General features: G+C 32.2%; 4 protein-coding genes across 6 annotated transcripts; 3 read left to right on the top strand and 1 right to left on the bottom strand.

The window, feature by feature from the left end:
• The first annotated feature begins 78 nt into the window (after positions 1-78).
• Positions 79-3,921, top strand: Scpx (Sterol carrier protein X-related thiolase). Its single transcript, XM_083044743.1, has 3 exons — positions 79-830; positions 919-1,294; positions 1,394-3,921. Exons 1-3 carry the CDS (start codon positions 401-403, stop codon positions 2,208-2,210), a joined length of 1,623 nt encoding a protein of 540 aa, XP_082900869.1. The 5' UTR covers positions 79-400; the 3' UTR covers positions 2,211-3,921.
• Positions 3,922-4,632: 711 nt separating this feature from the next.
• Positions 4,633-15,873, top strand: LOC145940092 (uncharacterized). 2 transcript variants are annotated; one of them, XM_083044956.1, is made up of 29 exons: positions 4,633-4,990; positions 6,171-6,269; positions 6,346-6,432; positions 6,600-6,760; positions 6,881-6,972; positions 7,178-7,264; positions 7,822-7,987; positions 8,122-8,347; positions 9,493-9,646; positions 9,823-9,952; positions 10,040-10,270; positions 10,341-10,514; positions 10,699-10,859; positions 11,011-11,293; positions 11,409-11,523; positions 11,631-11,745; positions 11,831-11,953; positions 12,101-12,448; positions 12,659-12,829; positions 12,907-13,062; positions 13,144-13,251; positions 13,398-13,673; positions 14,108-14,162; positions 14,274-14,415; positions 14,500-14,611; positions 14,913-15,022; positions 15,141-15,282; positions 15,368-15,471; positions 15,568-15,873. In XM_083044956.1, exons 2-29 carry the CDS (start codon positions 6,172-6,174, stop codon positions 15,635-15,637), a joined length of 4,197 nt encoding a protein of 1,398 aa, XP_082901082.1. In that variant the 5' UTR covers positions 4,633-4,990; position 6,171; the 3' UTR covers positions 15,638-15,873. The 2 variants fall into 2 exon arrangements, with proteins under 2 accessions (XP_082901082.1, XP_082901083.1); XM_083044957.1 differs by lacking the exon at positions 7,178-7,264.
• Positions 15,874-15,997: 124 nt separating this feature from the next.
• LOC145940094 (G patch domain-containing protein 1 homolog) lies at positions 15,998-21,169 on the bottom strand. The gene is made up of 5 exons (XM_083044958.1): positions 21,037-21,169; positions 20,668-20,931; positions 19,791-19,960; positions 19,325-19,703; positions 15,998-19,132 (listed from the first exon to the last, which is right to left on the bottom strand). Exons 3-5 carry the CDS (start codon positions 19,852-19,854, stop codon positions 16,750-16,752), a joined length of 2,826 nt encoding a protein of 941 aa, XP_082901084.1. The 5' UTR covers positions 19,855-19,960; positions 20,668-20,931; positions 21,037-21,169; the 3' UTR covers positions 15,998-16,749.
• Positions 20,537-24,804, top strand: Coq9 (ubiquinone biosynthesis protein COQ9, mitochondrial). Of its 2 annotated transcripts, XM_083044959.1 has the most exons (5): positions 20,537-20,725; positions 23,355-23,552; positions 23,829-24,172; positions 24,262-24,480; positions 24,629-24,804. In XM_083044959.1, the coding sequence occupies exons 1-5, from the start codon at positions 20,671-20,673 to the stop codon at positions 24,662-24,664; spliced, it is 852 nt and encodes a 283-aa protein (XP_082901085.1). In that variant the 5' UTR covers positions 20,537-20,670; the 3' UTR covers positions 24,665-24,804. The 2 variants fall into 2 exon arrangements, 1 of the variants encoding a protein (XP_082901085.1); XR_014425960.1 differs by lacking the exons at positions 20,537-20,725; positions 23,829-24,172; positions 24,262-24,480; positions 24,629-24,804 and adding an exon at positions 21,318-23,122 and having other exon boundaries at positions 23,355-23,491.
• Positions 24,805-24,899: the final 95 nt, after the last annotated feature.

Below are 24,899 nucleotides of genomic sequence, written 5' to 3'. Positions count from 1 at the left end.
AATTCCCTAGGAAGCCTAACCAGCCATATAGATGAGAAGAAGAAGAAGAGGGACTGCGATTGCTGTCACTTATTGCCTAACCGGGAACCAGCTGGAAATAGCAACGTCATTGTAATATCGCGGATTTTTTATCATAATATAGTACAAGATTAAAGTCCAACAAAACAGTGTGTGTTCACCTCGTCGACTCGTCGATCGGCAAATCTCCGCCAGTTCTGCAGCAGCTACGTCGTGCTTGCGTCGTCATTTTTTTTTCTTCTTTATTTCTCCGCTTTTTCGCAATTTAGCGATTTCTCTGCGACTCTGAGACGCGAAAAAAGCAACAAGTCGCATCTTTGCTCTAGAAATTCCCTGTATCCTTCGTACTCTTCGTGTTCGTGGATCGGAAGAAATAGTCAAGATGGTTCATAAACCGAAGGTATACGTGATCGGCGTCGGAATGACGAAATTCGAGAAACCTGGCAAAAGAGAGGACTTTGATTATCCGGAAATGGCGAAGGAGGCTGTGAGCAAAGCTCTACAGGACGCACAAGTACCTTACAGAAGTATCGGGGCTGTTTGCGTTGGATACGTCTACGGCGATTCCACTTGCGGTCAGAGGGCCATCTACGAGGTCGGGCTAACCGGATGTCCCATTTATAATGTCAACAACAATTGCTCCACCGGCTCCACCGCTCTCTATCTCGGCAAACAGATTGTCGAAAGCGGCAATGCCGATTGTGTCCTGGCGCTTGGATTTGAGAAGATGGAGCGTGGCTCACTGATGTCAAAATATTCAGATCGTACAAATCCCATGGATAAACACGTCGAGCTCATGGCAGATATCGCAGGTAAATTATATAGGCTTCTAAAATATAGAGCAGAATAATACTTGTGACTTGTGTATGATGATTTATGTATTTCATTGTTTGATCGTAGGTATTTCTGAGGGACCCATTACTGCTCAAATGTTTGGTAATGCTGGAATTGAGCATATGAAGAAATATGGCACAAAGCCAGAACACTTTGCAAAGATTGCGTATAAAAATCATCTGCACTCTACAAACAATCCCTATTCACAATTTCAAGAAAAGTACACCTTCGAGCAGATAATGAATTCTCCAAAAATATTTGGACCGCTGACAAAGCTCCAGTGTTGTCCTACCTCTGATGGTGCAGCGGCTGTCATTCTAGCTAACGAGGAGTTTGTTAGAAAGCATCGCTTAGAATCGCAAGCTGTTGAAATTGTGGCTATGGAAATGTCCACCGACCAAGCTACAACATTTTCCAATCGATCGTGCATGAATATTGTCGGGTACAAAAAATAGAAACTATATTAAATATACTAAATATTATACTTTTTAATGAAAACAATCGACAATCTATTAATTTGCTATTATAATATACTTTGCAGATATGACATGACGAGAAACGCAGCCGAGAAAGTCTTCACATCGACTAGCTACAAACCGAGCGACGTGGATGTGGTAGAACTACACGATTGCTTCTCCGTAAACGAATTAATTACTTACGAAGCTTTGGGACTGTGTCCCCCTGGTCACGGCGGCAAGCTGGTAGACTCTGGAAACAACACCTACGGCGGCAAATACGTCGTGAATCCTAGCGGCGGTTTAATCTCGAAGGGGCATCCACTGGGTGCCACAGGATTAGCTCAATGTTCCGAGCTTTGCTGGCAACTTCGGGGCATGGCTGGCAAAAGGCAGGTGCCGGGCGCGAAATTGACGCTGCAACATAACATAGGTTTGGGAGGTGCGGTTGTCGTAGCTCTTTATCGCTTAGGTTTCCCGAAACAGGCGGTGATCAGGAAGCATGTGAATGTCGCCGCCAATCCGGACACATTCAAAGCAAATGTGCTGTTCAACACGCTAGCGATCGCGATGGAAGAGGACGAGGAAGGTCTGATCGACAAAGTGCGCGGCATTTACGGATTTAAAGTTATAAATGGCCCCGGCGGTGCTGAAGGATATTGGATTGTGGACGCAAAAACAGGCAAAGGGAAAGTCGAGTATAATGGCAAAACCAAACCCGACGTCATATTTACGATTAGCGATACCGACATCGTCGATTTTATCTCTGGAAAATTGAATCCGCAAAAGGCCTTCTTCCAAGGAAAAGTCAAGATTCAAGGAAACATGGGACTCGCTATGAAATTGCCTGATCTGCAAAGACGTGCCGCTAAGAAAATTGAATTGCTTCGTTCAAGATTGTAAGATATACAAAGTGCAAAATTTGCTATAAAGTAGCGCGCGCATAATCGTGAAACACGAAGCATATCTTTTTCTCGCGCGTTTTATCTTTCCTTCCTTGTTTAGTTGTCAAAATTGACAGGTTTTATCAAGTTTTATATTCTTAATACATAATCACATGGAATGTTATTATATGAGAGACCAGAATTCCCGATAAAGCTTTAATCGGAATAAACAGATGATAAAGACAATCAAATTTTGTACATATTGATAGATGCGGAAAGTTATTTTTATGATGTATATTGATAATAAAATTATTTCACATTACATGCTCGTGCACATGATCAATGCATGTAATAGTCTCAATATAATATACAAATATATAATTTCTGGAATGTAAAACTCAAGACATATACATATACAAAAGTTCTCTCTTCAATTCAATATTTTTATCTCGTAATACATTTTTAAGATATATCTTGCGACACATGGGCACATATAAAATCAAGATAATAATATAGTATTGTGCAATCGTATGAATTTGTAATAAATTATTGAGAATTGCTCAAACACAAATTAACTTTTTGCATATATAAAGATTATATATAGATAAATAAGAAAGAGAAAGAGAGAGAAAATAACTTATATACTTTTTGAATGAGATAAATTATAACAGAGACTTTGTATCTAGGTACCGATTAGCTAATATGAACATTTGTGCATTATTGATTGTATAAATTACTTTTTATACTTTGTGTTGTGTTAATATAATTGCATTGTCATTTCTTTTTTTATTTCAAGCAATTATATGCTCTGTCATCATGAGCAGAGTTATATAAATGTCAAGTAATATAAATCAAGTAATATAAATGAAATCATCAAGTAATATAAATGAATTAGATTTGTGCTTATTATTTGTTATTCTAAATAAGATAATTTTTTGAAAAATTTTGTGAAAAGTAAAATTTCTCATATATATGTGAAATTCTACTTCATTTGCTTCTATTAAACAAAGAGTTAGATTAACTAATTATACATGTTTTGCAAATTTGTAGAGCTTTTTATAGCAAGGTACACTTTTATTTTTAATAACGTATAAAAGATATGTATAATTCAAAATAAATTTTAAAACGGAAAAGATATCTCAATATAAAAACAATAATAAAAAAGACATATAATTATTTTTTTAATAATTCGATGTATGTAAAAATTAAATATCTTTTTATAATTAACAATTTATGTTAAAATAGTTATTTGTGTCAAATTTTATTGGAGAAATTTGATGTTTTATGCAACATTCCATAATTGCTCCGAATTTCTTATTAATAAAACTATATAGAGTATGGAACATTATATTTTATAGGTAAAGGTAATATATCTTTACATAAAAAATGAATAAAAAAACAGATGTGAGCTTAACAAATATTATAAGGAGAAATTTAGTTTTACATTTCTCCAATGTACTATATCTATGAAAATAAAGTCAAGCGCGAATAAAAATCTTTTATTAAAGTCTTCGAGCTATTTTTTCTGGCAAAAATTAATTTTCAATAATGTGCAATAGATTTTTGTTGTATTAAAATGGTTAGGGGATAAATGAAATATACGAAATATTAAAATGTTATACATTCGATACACTAATTACTTTTATCATAAGATGTTATAATAAATATATTGATGTATTATAAATATTATGTTTATACTTTTTTGTACGATGTGATCGATGAAGTTTTAAAGTGGTGAATTAATAAAAGTTGACAAAAATATAAATGGTTTTTAGTGATGTTTTTCTATCTTTTATATATTTTTTCGTTATATTTTTTATTGTAAATTTTGTTCATTTTAATTTTAAATAATAATCTTTAGTACAGTTTATGTCAATATAGTTATTTATTTATCATAATTATTGATGGAATAATTGCAATACTATTTTTCTTTCCTTAATGTCAAAAATTCTTTTGATTTTATATATGAAAATATTTATTAAAGTTCCTGCGCAAAGATTAAGATAGACAAATATTAAAATAATAAGGCACAATCGAATATCTATTATCGAAAACTGTCATTATGATAAGTTTATCAATACAGATACTTGTAGTAATGCATAGAATTAATCCGGAATTGAGATATAAAATCTTAAAAAAAGAACCTTATATACGTGTATGTATTATATTGAAATATATGTGCATTGCAAAAATATACACTTATATAATAACAAAAATTCAAACTTTGCTGATCTCAAAGCTCATTCGCGACGTGTTGCTATTGCTTGTGCAATTAAGGCGAAAAATTAAATAGGGAAAATTTCGTTTCGCAGATACGCGTGCGTATATAAACGTATATACATACAACACACGCGCATATAGTTTTAAATGTATTTCGCTGCTTCCTTATATTTATAGCTAGAGATAAATATACATCTTGGCATAAGTCCAAAATATACCCGCACACAGTTAGTTCGGCTACGGACAAACCCCGTAATAGCGGAGCTGTGTCAGTGCTATTAGTGATGTACGTGATATAGGAATCTTACGCGGCGCGTAAAAAAAAAGGAAAAATGCATAAGATCCGCGAGTAGAGACGAACTTTCACTTTCTCAAGAAAAACGAGATTGCGAGAAACTATTTTAAACGATGCGAGTGTTGCCCGATTACGCGAAGACTAGGCGATTACCGTGTTCATTCAGGATGGAAGAAACTCTAACGACGAACTCCCATTTCTGATCGATTAATCGGCATAATTTAGGATCATTTTCATTCACGTCGAGTCCACTGTGTTCGTGGATTAATATCGGTACCAATCCAGTAAGTAGCAGCATTGTACAATCGATGCAATGGATTGCGTAAGAGATATATAGATTGTCGATAGATTACGATCGTACGATGCAATGTCTTCTTCGTAACATGTTTTCCATATTTTTTTCGATTACTACTTTATGTAGACAAGAGATTGAATAAAGAGGAAAAACATGGCATTGACATTTTATAAATAAACTGCCGGTATACACGGTTCTCCAAGTGCCATTCTTACTGCATGTGTATGCATTGTAAAAAATATGAAGATGATGATACAGTTCGTTTTTCTGTCAAAGATTTCATTGGTCAAAATCCTTTTGATCGTGCAATTTTCCATATTAGCATTTTTTTTAACTTCTCGACAATAATATTATATTTTTCAAAATTATAATTTATTAAATGAAAATAATGAATTTAATAACTTTAGATCTTTTTAGATGTTATAGATGAAAAATTGATCTTTGCATTATGTACATTTTTTAATTCTTATTCTTACATTAATAAGCATCAACAAAAACACGCGTAATTCTAAAGCTTTGTGTTCTTTTTTTTAATTCATTAATAACTTTAGACATAAGTTTTTATATAAACACAAACTAATAAGAAAGAATTAAAAAACGATCCATATCGACAAATCTATTAAAAATATTTGTTTTTTTCATTTCTGACAAAAATATATCTCGCGATTATTATGCATCTCGATTTAAATTATCGTACTTAAATTTTCCTCTCATGCGCTGCGTTTTTTTTTTCTTTTCGCTCTTCTTTGCATCTACGATCTACGTAAACAATGTTATTAAAATGAACTTATCACGTAATGCAATTAAGAAATAAATATGCATACACGCGTATAAAAAAATATTTTACCGATAAAAATATTTTGAGAAAATAAAAAAACATTATTTCATACTTTTATATAAATTTTTAAAAATACTTTTTTATATATCTTTTCATATTTAAATAATATTAAAGACAAACAAGATATATCTGTATCAAGGAAACTTTAAGACTAATATAAATAATATTTCTCTTAGAATAATTATTAGAAATAATTAAACATTCTTTTTACTTGCGCTTGCTTCTTTTTACTTGCATTTTTTTTCTTTTTCATTCGAAAATATAAATATATATTCATTTAATTTTAAGTGCAAATAAGAATGTATAATTAAGGAAAAACATTTATACACAGAATGCATTCTATGTATTCGTCTAAGAAAGGCGATTCTCTTTGCCCTTTGGGTTTTCATCCACAAGTACGGTGGCCAACGCGTTGCAAACGGTGTTTCAGGTAATTGTTTTCGAAAGAGGAAGTTAAAATAATAAAAAACGCGTATCTCAAATTATATGTTCGTATTGATCTTCAGGGACTATAAAGAGCATGGCGGGAGAAGAAACAGTCTCGGAGACATCACGTCTTCTTCTCCTAGTCTTTCTTTCGATTCATCGACTCGGTAGGTTCTGTCGTCATAGATTGAACAAAGTGCTTATTGTTACATAACGCGCATTTGTCAGCGTGTTTCTCGAAATTTGAATATCTTATAATTATATATTTTAAATTGTATATTAAATTGTATATTTATGATTATGTGTTAATTCTTATCGCGAATAAATGTTCAAGTGGCCCTGAGAGCAAAAAAACTTGGTGGTCTTCCGCTACGAATTTAGCGAAAGATGAAACCAAGAATAACAATTCGCAATCGGCAGCATCAACCGGATGGACATCCTTAATGGATCTTTCTGCCATAGATAAGGATACACAAAATGCTTCCAAATTAGAAAGTAATAAAAGTGAAATGTTGATATATATATATTAAATTAATATATATTAAATTAATGTTAGAAAATTAATAATTAATATCAAATTTTTGACTTATGTTAATTCAAACTCTATTGTCACAGACGTTAGAAAACCGGCAAAGCTTCAAATAAAAAATGTAATAAGTAACACCAACGGAGGCACTTCGGAGAACGATGTAGAATTTATAATTCAGGTATCTCTTCGTTACTTAAACCACTAGTGCATGGAATGCTTTTTGTCGCAATAAAACACACGCACGCTTGTAAACTTATTTTTTATATGAAGGTGCCTATTGGCTTAATTGTACAGCAGACGATAGTATAGCAACATTCAATGATAAAAGTGAGCAAATATAAAAGAAATTCCATTTTGCGCTCTCATTTATCACACTACTTTAGGTAAGGAAATCACGGCCAGCACCGCCAAAACAGGCGATTGAGGATGGCCTGGATAATGTCACGGTAAAAGGGGAGGAACCCGAGAAGGTAAGACAATCATTGCTCTCGTTACTTTGGTGTACATACACGAATTATCTTGCGATTAATAATAATTATAATATATGTCGTCTATCGTATATCATTGTATGCATTTTTCTGTACATCAACTTCATAATGTTGTAATTTATGAAGCACCTGCGATACCATCAAAAACTTTTACTAAATGCACTAGTTTATTTAAATGTTAATTAACTTTTGTTCAGATATTAACTCTCTGTTACAATCGTAAAATTCCGTTTCTGTATATAATATAAAATAAGTTTAAAAAAAGATTTCGAAATCTGTACATACGAATAATAATATATCTGTATTAAATATATTTTTAATCTTCTCTTAAATCTGATTCGTTTATATGATAGAAAAGAATTTTGTGCATATACAAGAATGCGTTTATAAAAATGTTGAATAACTTTAATAAAAGTCCGCCGTTATATTTATATGATACATATGGATTATATTTATAAAAATCAGAATCGAGAGGATTAAATATAATTAAATACGTAAATAATTAATGATTAATTAGTGATGATGCTTACCCCTCGCAGAATGAGATAGAGAAATTGAAGGCCCAATTAAATGATATGAGAGCGAGATGCGAGAAGGCGGAGAAAGAAAAGAGCGAGATATTGCTACGTCGATTGGCGACTATGGAGACGATGTCGAACAAAACATCGATGAGCGAAGTGGCGAAACTACATAAGAAAAATGAAGGTATTAGTTAGTTTCTCAATTTTGTAGAAAATGCGTTAAATATTTTTTTTCTCTATATTAAGAATGGTATCCTTTATTTCACTCATCGCCTGAATTTTTTTTAAATTTAATTATACATCATATTCGTGTTTTAGTACTTACGCAAGAGAAAAATGTATTATTGACAAAGATGAAAAGTTTGGAGAAAGAAACGATCAATAGACCGTACAGAGGTGAAAGGGACAAAATGCACGACGAATTACGTTCGAAACTTAAGGCGGCGGAAAGCCTTTGTGAAAATTTAATGGACGAAAACGAGGATATGAAAAAAGAAATTAGACAATTAGAAGAAGAGATTTATGAGTTGCAAGATAATTTTAGGTACTATATTCCCTTACGCTATAAAAGATAGTAAAGATACCATTAGATATTCCGTTTTGTGAAGTATTATGCATGCTATTTGTTTTATACTTTTCAAAGTGATTTATAATCTATATTATTTTACACATAACATTATTACATATTTATATATTATTTTATCAAAAAGATATATTATATGTTGTTTTATATCTGTGTAAGATAAATAAATTTAATAAAAATATTATTGCTTTAATTTTGTTTTAAAATTATCGTCTATGTCTATAACAACAGCAATCTTTAATATTACAAGAGTTTTAATCGTGACTAATAATATGTTGACAGTGTCTTACTCGAACCTACTACTAACTATGAAGTACGACTCGCTATTATTTCTGTAAAGTGAATGATTTTGTTAACTGACATTCTTTAACATTGTTTCTTATATGATTATTATATGTTTCTTATATGTCAAGATATTATCGGTATCTCTGTTCCTTTTGATAAAGATTATTATTGTACATCTTTTTGCAAAAAGATTCTTTTTTAATGTAAAAAATCTTTACTCAATATTTTTATACACGGGACAATACAATATCACACATAAAATTGAACTGTTTCATGTAAAAATTTGAAATATATGTCGAGAGACAATGAGATGTGCTTCGAACGAAAGGATCAAAATCTTTTGCAAAATGAGCTATATGAATTGTTGCAGGACGACGATTTGGACAGATTTGCGACGTATGTGATCCTAACTCCTAACATGATGACACCTTCGTTTTTCGTCAAATACGGAACCCTGGGGGTATCCCTGTTTGGTAATCGAGCTTATATAAAATTCATAAATTTTTTATTGCTTTTTATTTTTCGTGGGATCACATTTTTTTTACAAACAACTCAAAAAAAGTCTGCACGAAAAGATAATGAGAGAATTACATTAAAATTATACAAGATTTTTTAAAAGTTTTAAATACAAAGCTCTGTGTGAAAATGTCATACTTTTCTTTTCATTATATAAATTTTGTATAACATTTTTTTATATATATAACATTTTATGCGCGTTTATAAGGAACAGAGATATTTAGATGCAATAAAATTCCAATGGTTACTACACACATCGCAGTACAATATATGTTGTTTATACAAATATAATTTTCACACATAAGGGACGAACAAGCAGATGAACATACCCGTTTGCGAAAAAATTTGGAGCAGTCAAATAAAAATTGCCGAATATTGTCATTCAAATTGAGAAAAGTAGAACGCAAATCCGAAGAATTAGAAACCGAACGAGCCGCTTTAGAGAAGAAATATGAAGAGGTAAATATAATATAAAAAAAAACTAAAGAAATATATTGTTCTATTAAGTAGATATATATATTCAAAGAATAACATATGATATATATCAAATTTCTTGTGTTCTATATATAATTATATTCACTAGAATTTTTGACTATAAATTAATATTATATGTAAAATCTTTCTATTTATCTTAGATGAAGAAAACAGAAGAAATTCTGCAAAAAGTAAGTAACGCATTCCAGGAGAGAACGCAAAAGAAGACAACAGATTCCACAACAAAGATGCAACTTAAAAAGATGATTGACGAAATGGAGAAGGAAATAGGTTTGTTGGTTATTGTACTTTTATATAAATTTCGCTAAAATTAAAAACATTTCATATTAATATTTCAAACGATTATTAACACTTTAGAAGACATGCTGAATATCTTCTCCAACATTAAAAATGGACATAATGTGGATGTATCGGATGTGAAACCGAAAGATAATAATAATTTAAAGTACGATAAACTTCTAAAGGAACATGAACTAGTTAAAGAAAAACTCGAGTCTACTGTGAAAGAATTGGCCAGTGAAAAAGAAAAGAAAAAAGTTCAATCAAATGTAAAAGTAGAAGATACTAAAAATGTGGAGTTACAAAATGGTAGAGCTATCAATTAAAAATTGTATATAGGATGATTAAACGTGTCTAATTTTTCTAAATTTTATTACAGTGAAAAAAAAGTTAGACGAAGCAGTCACTTTACGGGAAACTGAAAGAAAAGCATGGGATAAAGAGAAACTGGCACTTTCGGGAGAAAAAGAAAAGTTGAAAACGAAACTCTTGTCGCTATCAACCGAGAAATTAAAAATCTATAACGAGGTTGTACAACTAAAAAAAGATTTCGGTAAAGCTTAAATTATATTTTTAATTTAATTCTTCAATAAATATTGAATATTTATTTTTATGCATTATATGAATATTTATTTATATACTATATATATATGTATATTTACGTATGTTTACGTATATACATATACATATATATGAATATAAATTGTATATACATAATACGATTTTTTTAAATATAGAAACTGCTAAGTCGTCGGAAAAAAATACTGCGAAAATGGAAGAAATAATAAATGAATTAAAAGAAAAACTATCACAAGAGCAAGAAAAGTGTAAACGATTACAAGATGATTTGTTATCGTACACCGAAAGAGAATCGAAAATGTCGCAATCCATAACATCTGTAAGTAAATTTTTTTACTTTATTTTAGCATATATCTAATATTTTTATAGTGTATTAAATTTTTAATTATTTTCCTATATATAAAATATATCCTCCTATATGTATATATACACGTCGCCAATTCATGTTTTATTTTTTTCAATAAAAATAGGTGGAACAGACAAAAACTAAACTTGATGCTGAGGTGAAACGTTTGAAAAAGGAATTAGAGAATTCAAAATCTATCGCATCAACAAAAACCGCGGATCTAAATGCAGAGATTGCGGCGCTTAAACAGGAGAGTGAAAAATTAACATCACAACTTAACAATGAAAAAGATGCGAAAGAAAACGAAATAGCGACACTGAAGAAAAAAATAGCTTCCTTAGAAAAAGCTGGACAAAACACAAAGCGTATGAATGAGATGAAAGAGACTTACAATGAGAAAATTTTGAGTACAGTATCAAAAAATATTATATTAAATATTTTATTCTGCATTATTTATATTTTTTTACTTCTAAATTGGTTCTCTATATTTATCGCATGGAGATAATGTAATAAAATTTCCAGATCTCGAGAATGATATTAAAAAGCAACAACGAGATCAAGAGACTCTCACTAATAAATATCAAGAGCTTATGAACTCAAAACTACAACTTGAAAAAGAAAATGAATCTTTGAATAGGTAAACAGCAAAATTCGACACTAACTGTGTGAGGAGTAAGAATTCACTGTCAACAATATTAAATGCTTCGTGTAACTTTCTTCATTTAATCTTACGTTTTATTATAGCAAATGTTCGGAGCATAAAACAGATTTAAAAAATATTCGAACAGAACTTGATGAATTGCGTAACTCGATGAAAACGAAAGAAAACGAATGGCGATTAGAGAAATCTGCTCTTGAGGTATATAAGTTTTATTATTAACTTGTTATTGTACATTACTAAAAATCTCTTTCGAAAATATCATTTCTTTGGTTCATAATTTTAGAGTCAAATCCGTGAGAATCAATTACCGAATAAACTTATTGTGGCAGAATTAAATGATGAAATTAATACATTAAAGAAAGAAAATGCTACTTTATTAGAACGATTGGAAGATATAAAAAAAATGGTAAGTACATATTATCTAATCTTTCGTTATTTCGAAAATATATGAAACCTCATTCCGCATATCTACATATCTTTTTGCTTTATATATATATTGGTTCTTTTTTTATAATTATTTTAAAATATAATTTTTTATTATTCTAATTTGTAGAATGACGATTTATCTACAAAATTGAAAGATTACGAAGCAGTATCAAAAATTCATCAAGTATTAACACCCGATACTACGGCATTGGAATCCGAAATCCAAAAATTAAAGAATGCCTTGACAAATACAGAGAAAGCCAAGAAGGCAGACTTGGCACAATGCAAAATGCGCTACGAGCACAGGATTACGGCGATCAACGATGAAATACAGGCAATTCAGAATCAATTATCACGATACAAACGCGAACGTGACACTTACAAACATATGTTGGAAGGTGCGCAAAAAACTATAGGAGAATTAAAGTCCGCGAGAGGCAGACTATCAAATGCATCCTCTGGAAAGTCGGACGAGGTAAGTGACTAATGATGCAATTTAACATCACGATACTCTTATGCCTTGTGTTAAAGTGAGTTAAAATTTTTTTATATTGACAATTCTTTTCGCGTAAAATTATTTTTCTATATTAACATAATATCAACAATGTTATGGATTTAATTATTAAATTTATAAAATATTATATATATTATTATATGTGTATTCATATTTCTCTGTTTTTTTAAGGATGAAGAATCATCAAGAGCTAATGTGTTAGTGTTAGAAAAACAAATAAGTTGCATGGAAGATGAACTTTCTGAAACAAGACTAGAAGCTTCCAGGCTAAAGGCCGAATTGGTTTCAGAAAAATCTGCTAGTCACGTTAAAGTCTCAGAATTGCAATCCCGAATTAATGAAGTAATTAAAAATTAAATAGATGCACATAAAATATTTGTAAATCTATTTATATTCGTATTTATTTCTTGCAATTGCAGTTGGAGGAGGAGCGATTGCTTACAAGCGGACGTTCGAAAATTCCAGGATTAAAAGTGCGAATGGAATTAGCTTGGCAAAAAGAGAGAGAAGAACATCAAAGATTGCTACAGGAAACGGCAACGCTAGCGCGAGATTTGCGACAAACGTTGTTTGAAGTAATGATTAGCAATTTAATGCATATGTAAGATAACACAGTCAATAGATTTTTTTACAATTCTACGCATGCTAATTTACAGATAGAGAGAGAACGCAGTAAAGAGAGGCTTGAAAATAAAAGAAGACAAGATCAATTAAAGAAAGTATTCGACGAAGAAAAGGAAGAAAAAAAGAAAAAATTATTAGAGGTATAGTTTATATAACATATTAACACTGACTTAAGCACTTTCGTGCGTACGCGAGTATATTTTTTTAAGTATATAATTATTAAAAAATGAAGAAAAAAAATAATTCTTACTTTCTTAATCGTGATTGCAATGATGTGCAATTTTAGCTGCAATGCGATCTACTTGAATTAAGGGACGCGCATGCGAAATTAAGAACGAGCAATGAGAAGATGAGACGTGAGAAAGAACGGCACGAAAAGGAGAGGCACGAACTCAAAGAAGTGATGTGGAACAAATGCAAATTGGAGCAAACCGAGTTACGCAACATCAATATTCTTATGCAACAAGTTCAGGATTTGCTACAATTGTTTCCTGAATTAAATACTATAACAGAGAATGGAACGCCCGATACATACACACCAACTCCGCCGAGACGATTAAAGGTATAAAATATAAACATTCGTATAATTTATACACGGAGAGAATTTTCTCTTAGAATTTACCCTGAAAATCATGATAAACATGGGCCAGCCAATATGATATCGAAAGAATTTTTTTTTGAGAATCTCTCTGATTAATATTTATCACAATAAAAATAATAATATCTATCACAATAAAATATAAAATATGTTTGATTAATTTGCTATGCAGTTTAGTAAAATTAATCAAACATGTTTTATATTTTATTGTGATAGATATTATTTTTATTGTGATAAATATTAATCAGAGAAATTCTCATAAAATTCTTTCCATGCCATATTGTCTCACGATTACCAGAATTTTTAGGGTAAGAGAAAATTCTCTGTGTAGTAATGTATTGTAATCAATACAAATATCTAAAATTATAAATGCCTTAAAAGCCTATCACATTTTTCAGGGACCAAAATCAAGAGAGTCGTCACCAATGTTAGAAACGAAAAGCGACATAAAAGGTATTCATCAATAATATAAATAATTTGCTTGAGTTTTAATGTTTAAAATAATATGTAAAATAAAGAACATATCATTGTTCATTATTTTAAATCATATGTACATGTTTGCAGTTGGAGCTTCAATATTAGGAGAAAGAACAGAGAAATTAGAATATACTATTAAAAAATTAATGGATGTAGCGAAGGAACTTAAAGAATCGAAGAGAATGACAGATGAAGCGAATGCAACGCGATTGAAAAAAATGGGAAAGAGGTAAGTTTCATAATGGTTTATATCAGATTTCTCTTGTCAATTATTGATTATACGAAAAAAATATTATATCGTTATGATTTATAGATCAACGTCAGTAGAGAGCGATCCAGGAAAAGGAGTGGTACTGAATCGCACTAAACCACGTTTAAAGAGAAAGAGTCTCTCCTTGGAACAAACAACATCTGGTCGTCAAGAGGTGAGGCTCTTTCATAGTCCAGAAAAATCTTTCATGAAATATATAATAATTCTTTTTTATGAAATAAATGCGTTGCATACAAATATAATTTTTATATCTCTGTGTGTTAGTTGTCTAATTTTTTATAATTATACTGAGCAAAATTTCGATGTTCTAAATAGAATTTTATGTCTAAATAAATTTCTGTATAAGCAAAATTCTCGACAAAATTACAATTCGATATATGCTAATATATTTCTGAAATTATTATTTCTTTATATTCTTGATTATAATAACTCATTTTTGCATTCAAAAAATTTAGTCTCTAGCTATTTGGGGCAATGATAGCAATTTGTCAAGTATGCAATCGTTGGAGGGATCGGAAATTGAGTCTCGCGGAGCTAGTTTACAAAGAGATTCCAGTGTAGACAGGTATTGAATATATTACATATATAATTATTATTATATTACACATTTTTCGACTCATGCTTATAAAATTGATAAAATAGCAAATATTCTTTAAATAAAAATTTAATATTGTTACGTTTAGTCGTCTTTCCGGGGGATCGACAAAGAGCGAAATGTTAGATCGAGACAAAAAATATGGTAAAGGGATAATACGAAAATTAACACACAAGTTAACTAAATCGTCCAGTGTAGATGACCCGCACATGACCGACTATTCGCTTCAGGCAAGAAGAGATTTAAATACTCGAAACTATTTTTATTCGAATAAAGCATTATATATATTTATTAAAATAATCGAATACTTGACAGACATCTGGTTCTGAAACCAGCCTCAATGAAAGCAGTAAGATGGGAAAAAAGAATTTAAAGAAGAAATTAACAGCCATGTTTAAAAGAGGTTCAAGAAGTAGTAGGTATGTAAAAAGAAAAGAAATAGTATTTGATAAAATATGTAAAAATTATACAAACTCACCATTAATGAATATAATCATGGTGCGATGTTCTTTCAGTGTAGAGACAAAAACTAGATCCGGTAATTCCAACAGACCTGCTTCTAGGAATTCCATGACATCAGATTAATAATCCCGTATGTATGTGTGCGATCTTATTAAAGAACTTGATACTTTAATTAAACACTCACGATTATTGTTCCCTGAAAACACAACATTACATTCGACAATATAATAAAAAGGCAGACTGCTCAAATTTGTATTTAGGTACTATGTACTCAGAAAGAGTACAGTTGACATCAGGTATGTGCATGAAATTATATATGTTTAGGGCATGTATTTAAATACGATGAATATCAGATAGCATATGTAAGAAGTCTATGTTTAGATTTTGAAAAAAAAAAAAAAAAAAAAAAAAAAAAAAAAATATATATATATATATATACGTGTATTCTTGTATATCTAATGCACAATCGATTAATTTAATCCTTAAATCAATCACGATGTCATCTGTGTCGTCTTGATATCAAATATAAGTAGTCTCTATTTAATTCATTCACTTTATGTAATTTTTTCACACAGAAAAAAATACAAACCAAATGCAATTCGTGCATCATCATAAGTGAATTAAAACATATGTACATATTCTTATACGTGTAATACGTAATCATTAAAAAAATATAATATATATAAAGTTACTGTATTCACACACACAGGAGTCATTAATTTATTTTAAAACTATTTGCACCAGAAAGTTAAATTTTCACTACCAGTCTTTATCTTATCAAAACGAACAGTTAACATCGTATCTCGCGCAAGCAGCATTTAAGAACAAAGTATATTCATTTATACAAATACAGTAAATATATACAGTAAACATATAGTAAAATCTTTGTTATCTTCGACACTTCAAGATTTTAATGCCTTTAAATCTTACTCATATGAGATATATGAATCAAATATCTAAATAATTATTTATTCAAATATCTATAGAACTAAAAAAAAATTAGATATTATAGATTATATATTCTCAGTCTATATTATAGATGTGTGTACTGTATATATAGAAAAATAAGTACATTTAATGAAATGCCACTATAAAATAATATAATTTTAATAAAGCGTAAAGTTCTAGAACATCATGTACATTATGTACAATTGTGTTACTGCACAAATATTTAACACATAAATCGTTTTACATTATGGAGCTTGGAATTACCGAGGGATAAAAATTAACAGATATTAATGTTTCGAACGTTTCTCTTTTTTAGATTTTTTCTTACGCTTGGGGCTCTTATGCTCTTTATGCTTGTGCTTTTTCTTTTCTTTCTTTACTTTTTTCACCTTATCTCGCTCTACCCACTTTCCGCCGACTATCGAATTCTCTGCAGTCTTTGACACCACGACACTGCGAAATACTGGTCTTAGAGATTGATTCGCGCTATCGGCCTCTGTTGTCGCGGTACTCTCTTGTTTTAACAACCTTTGTGGCAGAATCGGACCATACATATCTGGCGATATCGCGACTTCCGCATCATCGTTTTTTACATCATTACAATCCGCGAGATTGTTTCGCATTTCATCAGTCTGTGATAAACTACTTTCCGGAGTCTTAGAAGCTGCACTTTCATCATTAACACGTTTCGGATGCGTCACCAAGTTATCAAGATCCAATTTTGCGAAGATACCCCGCGGCGGCGACGTATTTCGCTGGGTGTTTATCTCCTTCAGATCTTTCCCGATTAAGATCGACTTGACCGTCTCGTTGTCAACGTTCTCTTCCGACTCGCTGTCTTCGGAATCCTCGCTGCTGCTAAGGAAAATTGCCTTGAAGAGGTCCTTCTTCTCATTTGACTGATCTTTAACTGTAGCTACCGATCCGGTATCGATTTCTTGCTTATTTTCTATTTCTTGAATTGTTTTATCTTTTAAATTGTCGCTCACATCTTGTTTAGCATTTTCCGGCGTTGTGGGAAGAATATTTTGAATACCCTTGCCGAAAACCTTCTCGTAGGAAGCCTCGAAGATTCTAAACTTCTCGGAAACGGGCTCTGAAGATTGATAATCATTCGATGGAATATTATCCGTATCGGAAGTCACTTCCTTTGCATTCTCTTCCGTTTTCCTTGACAGTCGAGGAACTTCCTCCACTTGTGTTCTCTGTTGCTCTGTAGCTTTCGTGAACTTGGATGAACTACACCAATCTAAGGAATCAAAAACAGAGAATTTCGCTGTTTTTCGATCTGTTGCAACCAAAGCGCAGCCGACTTTCGGTTCGGGAATATTGAATCTCTTGCAAACGATACTTGTGGGCTTCCATTCGCTTCGCTCTCGCGTCAGTTTGCCGAACATCTTCAGTCTCACTGCTTCCTTCACATCCTTCTCCGGATCTGTTTTGTCCATCGTATGATCAATGCTATGTATAAACTTATCCGCCATATAATTATTTGATTGCTCCAACTTCGCCGCCTGCTCGAATTCCGTACGTTCTTGTTCTCTCTCCCAGTCGGTCATGGAAAGTGGTTGAATAGTCTCGAATTTATTCATCTCATTGTTTTTAAGAAAAATAAGATATTGCTCGAATCGTCTCTGTTTGTCTAGATCGGACGAAAACAACTTTGTACTTTTTTCGCTCTTACTTGAAGAATCATGTTCCGTTGACGGTTCCGTGCTGGATGCAGAAGCAGATTCTTTGAAATCTTCTAATGTTTTCAAGCTACCTGTGTCATCTTGTGCACGACCGACAACATCACCTTTGACAAAGTTTTGGACATTTAATTTGTCTAGCCACGAGTTGCCCGTTGTTGTCTGTTGATTCTCCAATTTTCTTCTTTCTTCCGTTTGCTGTTTACCATGTAAATTCAAGGTTTTCGAAATAATATTCGAGGCGACGGATGGCGGCTTTTTTGAACGTTCATCGGGATCTTCTAAAATCCGCGCCCTATCTACGGCATTTAATGGCTCTCTGCGTTTAGCAGTTTCCACCGAGACTGCAATCGGAGGATAAAATCTACTTTTCCTAACAGCATGCACTGGTACGAAATTCTTCGGCAATTCCGATGGTTTGAAGAGCTTCTTGTTCGCTAATCTCTCCTTCGCAGGGACGAAACCGTCCAAGCAATCGATTTGCGAGCTAGACGGAGCATCCTGTAACCATTTTGTTTTCTTCTTATGCTCGGGGTCTAGGGCAAAATCGTAACGCGACATATCTTCTCTTTCGTATATATCTTCGTCGTCGGCTTCGAACGCACCAACTCCGAACGCTTGGCCATGAATCGACAGTTTCTTGTTTTTATCTTGAATACAAAACGCTGGACTATCAAATAAATTGATATGACCAGAGAGGATTTTCCGCCTATCTAGACCAGAATAACCGATGCCAAAATAATTGTCCTTCGGTTTGCATCTGAATAGCTCATAATCATCAGGCGCAAAAGTAATATTAGTAAAATTATCATCCGAATCCTCTGAATTGCTTCCTGCGATATCAGGATTTTCCTGTACTAATTTTAATTTTTCATTACGTTGCTTCATCTTTTGCTTTTCTCTCTTTGTGAGTCTGGAGCCTACACCCTGACCAGGTTTCCAGCCCATCTTCTTGAGCAGAACAATACCCACTGTTTCTCTGCAATTATAAGCAATACCAAAGATTAATATAGCTTTGTATCTCTAAATTATAAATATACATAAATAAAAATTAAATATATTAGTAAATAATCAGTGCACTGCTAATTCTCCGTCAATTGAAAATTACAAATAATTACTTAGTAATAGCAGAAATAAAATTGCCTCATTATTAGTTTTTGCAAATACTAACTTGACAGGTTTTAAAAGTTCCTTTAAGACAGGAGCACCAGGAATGGGTCCATTATTGTCTTGGTTTATCCTCTCTCTTTTCTTTCCCTTCTGTCCATGATCGGCATAATCACTAGTAGTTTGAATTCCTTTAGGAGCAATTCCAAAGAGACTCGTGTCATCTTCATCCATAAAGTCTTCCGGTCGCTGAATAACGCTCCCTGCCTTACTACTCCTCGAAGACTTAAACTGCTGAGGTCTCCAGCCATCGCGAGTGCCGACCGTATTAAAGTATCCCGCTGAAAAACCACCCGTAAACGCTCCATGAAATCTGCGTCTACCTTGGGCATCGCAAGCGTATTGATCTTCGATTGTAACGGGCTTTTTTCGTGGGATATTCTCTGGAAAAATTAAAGAGCTTCGATATAATAAAAAAATTGAGTAGACAATATAAACTTACATGATTAATTTACATTTCATATACGAACCTTCGTCCAAGGGATCGAGAGCGACACCGAACGTCGTGTAATTTTCCTCCTCCGAGTCACTCATTTTAAAACAAGTCTAATTTTCGGAATATATATATATTTTTCTATTATAATTAATCATTCCAATAAAATCACGCACAAACTACTCGTAAAGTCTTGCCGAGGCGCATCTGAGAGGTTAGAAAAGAGAAATAATTCAATTCACATCACAAGTGTACAAAAATTTAGCAGACCGTTTTCGACAGTGAACGTAGTCTGCATTCATTCGTCATGATAATAAGCGACAACCAATCAACGATGCGCTATACACGAAAGAGTGCGAGAGAACGAGCCATTAGATTTTCATCTCTGTTTTTTAACTTTTAAAAATATTTCCAACAATCATTTTGCGCTTAACACATAAATTTGCATAGCGCATAAACATACATAAGAAAATGAATTGATCCGTAAATGTATGCATAAGAAAATAAACCAATCCAATTTCTTATGCACACGCTTATACAAGTTTTTGTTTGTCATTTTGTGCGTCATCCTTATTCCCAGCTGTTCTAATATGTACATATAAAGTTTTTTAATTTATAAATTTATAAATCGCATGCGCAAATCGAACAAAGAGTTGCATTTGCAACATTTGCGCATCACGCGATTGAACAATCAATGAATTAATAAGACTCGCCCATATTTATGCGACATATAACCTCTCTATTTCACCTTTATAGCGCATCTCAAAAACTGGCAAGGTTAGTATATGGCACGTGGAGCGTGAAAGCACTACGCGAAATTCGAATGCGCTACAGGAACAATAATAATATGAACGCACATAGTTCATTTAAATATACAGTAATTAGTAACATCTGTAATATCTAATTCAACTAACGTTATGGCGATGCTTAATTCTTTTCGTTCGACACGAAGCAGATTCCCAATAGCCGATGGTAAGCCGAATGCCGAATTCTAGCAACTCGCTCGTAGGTGTTTGTTGAAACAGTTTTATCCCGTTGTCAGCTGATCCGCTATCGATTTCCTGCTTATTTCACTCTTCCTCTTCCTTTGTATTTATTTATTTTCTTTTTACGAATGAATTTTCACTGTCGACCGCTATCACAATCGCTCGCCGATCTCGTCGCGTCGTTCAATTCTGCTGAAAAGATATTCTTTTATGTGGAAAATAAAAAGACAGCAACCGCGAAGCTCTCCCTCTCTTTCTCTTGCATCAGTGGTATGAGAAATGAGAATATGTACATACCTCGATGTAGGTAATTTATAACCTCCCAAAAGCAGTTTTGCAAGCCACGCGGTATTTTGTCGTGTCCAGTTTCCAGAGTGTCCGGAAGATGAAGAGAGGAACACACGTGGTCTTCGCTACTATTTAATCGTCGAGAAGCAGAAGCATAGTTAATCTTTGAAAGAAGAAAACAATACATAAATATATATATAGAGAAAAGTATTTTTTTGAAGAACAATTTTTACACAACATTTGCACGTGGGTCATCTAAGTCTTAAAAAATCTATTTCATAATCGGAAAAATGTCGCAAATATTCGTCAAACGGTTTACCGATTTCTTGAAGGATCATAAGCATAAGGAAGCTCTGGAACTTTTCACAACGGAGAGCAATGAAGTGATCGAGGATGCTGTAAGTGAGATTGTGTCTCTCACCGCTACTTATCTCACGGAATCTTACTCGCAATCCGAGGAAGAACTATTTGGATGCTGCAAGAGTGTGTTAAACGTCATAGCGGAGAGATATAATCCAATGGAAACTGTACTGGAGTTCCTAGAACAGATAGAATGTCTGAATGATATCAAATTCTGTGCCATCATGGAACCACTAGGTATATGTATGATGAAAATGCAGGACAAGAGCAAAGCCATCGAGTGGTGCATCAATACCATCAAGTCATACATTGAGGATTTAGCAGCGTTGCACGATGTTGATAGCAATAGAATTGTGAATGTATATAAAGGAATCATCTCATTTTTGGAACCATTGGTGCAAGAGGCAGTGAAGCTCAACTCTAAACTCGAGGAAGGATCGCTGTTTGGGGATTATCTTTTGAGCTTCCTTATTTCTTTGTGCGAAAAGCCATCCTACTACTGGAACAAAAACATTGCTGAAGAAGAGATATGTGAAGAATTCACAGAAGAAATAGTAACACTGTCCTTTTATCTAACTGGAGATATATTATATTTCTTGAATATTGTTAGTAAACGTCGTAGAAATTTCATCTGCAATAAGATACAAGAAGGCCATTTATACACTGAAAGTTATAAACGTAGTATGCTTTTTGAATCAAGTGATAACATATCAGATTTGGCCTATGCTAATTTTTATTTCTACATAATTACTAAAAAAGATTATTGGAAAAATGTACCACAAATTTATAGTCCTTATTATATCTTTGAAATGTGCACATATTTTTTTGAAGTTTTGCTTTGCAAAGAGGAAGACATTGTAATCTCAAATGGATTAATTTTTATGGAAACTGTTATAAAGCGCGTCTCATCTCGGTCTGTAGATTCTAAAGTGTTGGAACTACAAATATATTTAGACTTATTTAAATCAATTATTAAAGTAATGATTTACTGTAATAGTGACACGGAACGAAAGAAGGCGTTAGACATTTTTCAAAAGTATATCGAGATATTCAATATAGAAGCTAGATATTCTGTTATCTTGTATTTGTACGAAATTAGCGATCATTCTGGTTTACTGAGCTTGATCATTAGTATACTTAAATCTTCTATCATCGATTGTCTTAACTCGACTCCACGAAATTCTCAGTTCCTTGGAAAGAATCTACATTTGGTATTGAAAAAGATTTGTAATTTGTCACATGGAAGTTCATCAGATTTAGTAGAGATATCGGATGAAGTTATTACTACACTGAACCTGTTGAGATTCTTGTTTATCAAAGATAAGTACAATGAGACGGGTATTTGGAATATAATAGATATGCTAAAAAATAATTATTTGAATCCATTGAGAGAGGGAATACATTTGTGTAAAACGCATTGGGAAGTAAAGATAAAAGATTTAGAGCAACAAAAAAATAATTATAATGAAATACACGATTATAACGAGATGAAGAAAGCTCACGCGGAAGTTACGTTGACTGTCGGCGGTGAACAATTACCGGTGATGCCACTTCCAGAAAAAATTTCCTTCTGTCATCAAGCGATAAATGGTCTAGATGTAATGGAAAGTATTCTTATCCGGGTTAATGAATGTATAGATGCTGACAAAGAATTCCCATTGAATACGCTAGCTGAATAAAAGTTTGAAACCACAAGATTGTCATAATTAATAATTGTATACTATTAATTTTATTGGTACGTGTTATGTATAATTAAACATAAATTTTTTACTATCATAAAGTTGTATAAATTATCTAAGATTTAATAAAATATTTTTTTTTAATACACATGTTTCATTGATTAATGTCTTAATATATGTTATATAATTGAAATAAACATTTATATGCCATATAATATAAAACATATATATAAGATTTAATAATTTTAAAGATGATTTTAAAGATAAAAAATATGTTGATTTTATTAGGTTTCAGACGTTTATGGACTTCGAGAACTTTGCTGGTCGATCAATCTGAAAATGATAGTAATAGGAAGACAGAATCACAACAGTCTACTCACGAGGAAAGTGATGAGGAATATGAGAAAAATATTAAAACAAAAATACTTGGCGCCTCTCTGAAATTTGTTTCTGATATGGGATGGAGCAAACAGGCTATCACTGCTGGTAATTCGATCCATGATTTTCTTCATGTGCTATTTTGAAAAACTAGCAAACTTACAATCTTGATTAGTAAATTAGATTAAAGCTTTTTATACGGAAAATACTTGAAATAATTGTTGAAAAATAAAAATTTCTAAAAGATATGTTAGAAACGTATTTCATATTTTATATTCAATAATAATAAGTTCGTATAATATTAATGTTTTGCCGTTATTGATGTGTGTATCGTTTTAACATAAAAATGAAATAAAATAATAATTGGAAATTATGGTGTTAAAGGTGCTGAGTCTATAGGATATCCAGGTGTAATACACGGACTTTTTCCAAATGGTGGTGCGGCTTTAGTCCTGTACTTTTATTCTCTATGCAATCGCGAATTAAATCAGATGCTAGAAAAAGAAACATTAGCTATTGAAGCGGATCCTTCGAGTCCACAGAAGACGCCGGAGCAGCAAGTTCGAGATGCTGTGGAGACACGCTTGAGAATGGTGATTCCCTATAAAAAGACCTGGCCACAGGCATTGGCTATTATGACTCTACCACCGAATGTACCAACTTCTTTAGCAAATTTATTAACTTTGGTCGATGATATCTGCTACTATGCCGGCGACAGGTCCGTCGATGTAAGTCGTATCACTAATATTTAATCTGTTAAGACAAATAAAATATTGTTCAGATGTGCTGTTTAAACACGGCACATTGCTTTGGTTAGATGCACTGGTACACTAGAAGAATGATATTGGCAACCATTTACAAGGCCACTGAGTTGTACATGCTGAAAGATATTAGTGAAGACCATAAAGAGACTTGGCTATTCTTAGAAACACGAATAAAAGACGCTTTACACGTACACGCGATGCTTTCGAGTACTGCTAAGCCGGATGAAACTTTAAGTTCTGCCACAGAGACGGCGACTGCAGTTTTCGTAACGGTAAATGTATTTCCTGTATTTATTTTCTATAATTACATTAAAAGTTAGAATTTAAAGAATTTATTCCTAAAACATTAAAAAATTTGTAGTTGAAATTGAACAGTCCTCGATATAGATCCTTCATATATAATATACTTTTCTGTTCTAGGCGCGCAATATACTCGGATTGAGTTGGAATAGATAGAAGTTAGAGAAAGATTTAAAAAAGAAGTGTAGATATTTACAATTAAAATATTTCTTAGTAAAATTAAAAGAAGTTTTTCGCTATTTAAATACCTGGTCTCGCATACCTGGTGAAAAAATGAATATGAAGAATATTATCTAGCAGCTGTATAACTATAATTTATTTTACATTGTAATATATTTTAACGAAATCTGTACAATAAAATATATAGTCTATCTAAATCTAAATTATTTGC

The sequence above is a fragment of the Prenolepis imparis genome, unplaced genomic scaffold (assembly GCF_030444845.1).
Source record: "Prenolepis imparis isolate NDT839.2.m4 unplaced genomic scaffold, iyPreImpa1.0 SCAF_8, whole genome shotgun sequence".
Taxonomy (NCBI): Eukaryota; Metazoa; Arthropoda; class Insecta; order Hymenoptera; family Formicidae; genus Prenolepis; species Prenolepis imparis.
This window is presented reverse-complemented; position numbering and strand designations above follow the sequence as displayed.

Excerpts from the sequence above, each read along its gene's own strand:
- Scpx (XM_083044743.1), top strand. The coding sequence starts at position 401 with ATGGTTCATAAACCGAAGGTATACGTGATCGGCGTCGGAATGACGAAA. Across the intron at positions 831-918 it reads GCTCATGGCAGATATCGCAG|GTATTTCTGAGGGACCCATT; the intron begins GTAAATTATATA and ends GTTTGATCGTAG. Across the intron at positions 1,295-1,393 it reads TCGTGCATGAATATTGTCGG|ATATGACATGACGAGAAACG; the intron begins GTACAAAAAATA and ends TATACTTTGCAG.
- LOC145940092 (XM_083044956.1), top strand. The coding sequence starts at position 6,172 with ATGCATTCTATGTATTCGTCTAAGAAAGGCGATTCTCTTTGCCCTTTG. Across the intron at positions 6,270-6,345 it reads CGTTGCAAACGGTGTTTCAG|GGACTATAAAGAGCATGGCG; the intron begins GTAATTGTTTTC and ends ATTGATCTTCAG. Across the intron at positions 13,063-13,143 it reads TGCGACAAACGTTGTTTGAA|ATAGAGAGAGAACGCAGTAA; the intron begins GTAATGATTAGC and ends GCTAATTTACAG.
- LOC145940094 (XM_083044958.1), bottom strand. The coding sequence starts at position 19,854 with ATGAGTGACTCGGAGGAGGAAAATTACACGACGTTCGGTGTCGCTCTC. Across the intron at positions 19,704-19,790 it reads TCTCGATCCCTTGGACGAAG|AGAATATCCCACGAAAAAAG; the intron begins GTTCGTATATGA and ends TAATTTTTCCAG. Across the intron at positions 19,133-19,324 it reads GAACTTTTAAAACCTGTCAA|AGAAACAGTGGGTATTGTTC; the intron begins GTTAGTATTTGC and ends TTATAATTGCAG.
- Coq9 (XM_083044959.1), top strand. The coding sequence starts at position 20,671 with ATGGCGATGCTTAATTCTTTTCGTTCGACACGAAGCAGATTCCCAATA. Across the intron at positions 20,726-23,354 it reads CAGATTCCCAATAGCCGATG|GTTTCAGACGTTTATGGACT; the intron begins GTAAGCCGAATG and ends TGATTTTATTAG. Across the intron at positions 23,553-23,828 it reads CAAACAGGCTATCACTGCTG|GTGCTGAGTCTATAGGATAT; the intron begins GTAATTCGATCC and ends ATGGTGTTAAAG.